Here is a 1563-nt window from a genome sequence, read left to right on the forward strand (position 1 = left end):
ATCTTTACCACAGCCCCTCCCCCCATCCATGACATCTGTACTTCTCCTATGCTCTTCCTTCAGAAAAGCTTTAAATGCTGCACTTTTGCTCATTTCACATCCCAGAAATTTTTCCCTATGAAAAGCTAAAATTCTAGGTCCCTTTCTCCTTACTTTCTTTCTTGTTTATATTTAACAAATTATTCTCTGTTTTACTTCTACCTAGACCCCTTTGAGTTCCAGATCATAGCAGGCTGTGAGCTGCATCCTGGGGGTGACATAGTAAGCTTCTTTAGGGGAGCTTTTAGAGGACTGGATCTCCTGAGCATCAAATATTACTCATGTGTGCCTTCCCCAGAAGGCGGAATCACAGCACAGCAAGTCTGCACACTACTCAATCAAGGTATCATCGATATTATAACGAAGCTCCTCTATGAAACCTGCCCCCGCTATCTCTTGGGTGTCCTTGATGCAGGGAAGGCGGATCTGCAGAGGCAAGGTTAGCCCTGTTCTTTATTTCACTTTCCACCACCTCCTTTAAACCCAAAAGTGGCAAGATACCCTAAAAGTAGAGGGGCTTACTCAGTAAGTTATTTGCTTCCCAAAGAAGTGGAATAGGTCACTGTCCAAGCTTGTGTATTTCTGAGTTTCTATGCTCTGTATTACAGTGCAAATCTGACATTCTCTCTGTCCCTTCCTGCCCCAGTGAAGCCCAAGGCCTGGCTGTCCAGTGGCCCCACTCCTGGTCCTGGCCATCTGCTGCTGGTGTGCCATGTCATAGGATTCTATCCAAAGCCCGTGTGGGTGATGTGGATGCGGGGTGAGAAGGAGCAGGCAGGCACTCAGCGAGGTGACCTCCTGCCCAATGCTGATGGGACATGGTATCTCCGAGTAACTCTGGATGTGGCAGCTGGGGAGGCAGCTGGCCTGTCATGCCGGGTGAAGCATAGCAGTCTAGGAGGCCAGGACATCGTCCTCTACTGGGGTGAGAAGGAACCGGGACCCAGGCAGCAAATGGGAGCAGGAGGTCCTCCAGCATAGAAGGAGGGACTGGAGAAGGGTGGGGTATGAGAGAGAGAGAGAGAGAGAGAGAGAGAGAGAGAGAGAGAGACTTCTGTGATACCTGTCCTAGCAAATTAAAAAAAAAATGATACAAAGTATAGAAGAGCTAAGAATGAAGGACCTATAGATTGGATGGGAAGGGACAGGAGAGCAAGACAAAGGATGGATAGATGGTATCTGGGAATATGAGAGAGGGAATTGGAGATGACTCTACATTGGAAGCACATGAATTGTGCTGACACACAGCTGGGCAAAGGAAGGCCAGGGGAATCAGAGGATGAGACTTAAAGTGACATCCTTGTATCCTCCCCAAATTGCCAGGACACCGCACCTCCATTGGCTTGATGTTTTTGGCAGTAATGGTGCCTTCTTTGATCCTTTTGCTGTGCTATGCATTATGGTTTGTGAGGCACTGGTGAGTTTTTATTTTTATTTTTTTAATCTTTCTTTTTTGTCCACCCTTCCACTCCTTCCCACCATTTTGCCTGTTTCCATCACTTTAGCCTCAATCTTTCCACCACA

The 1563-nt window shown here is 47.3% G+C and overlaps 1 protein-coding gene across 1 annotated transcript; it reads left to right on the forward strand.

The window, feature by feature from the left end:
- Positions 1-205: 205 nt before the first annotated feature.
- On the forward strand, positions 206-1456 carry LOC103584559 (T-cell surface glycoprotein CD1b-like; the record flags this gene model as incomplete). The annotated part of the gene is made up of 3 exons (XM_008565514.1): positions 206-478; positions 686-964; positions 1363-1456. Coding segments are annotated over 3 exons (646 nt in total), but the record flags the coding sequence as incomplete, so codon positions are not given.
- Positions 1457-1563: the final 107 nt, after the last annotated feature.

This window comes from Galeopterus variegatus, unplaced genomic scaffold, assembly GCF_000696425.1.
Source record: "Galeopterus variegatus unplaced genomic scaffold, G_variegatus-3.0.2 Scaffold64467, whole genome shotgun sequence".
Taxonomy (NCBI): Eukaryota; Metazoa; Chordata; class Mammalia; order Dermoptera; family Cynocephalidae; genus Galeopterus; species Galeopterus variegatus.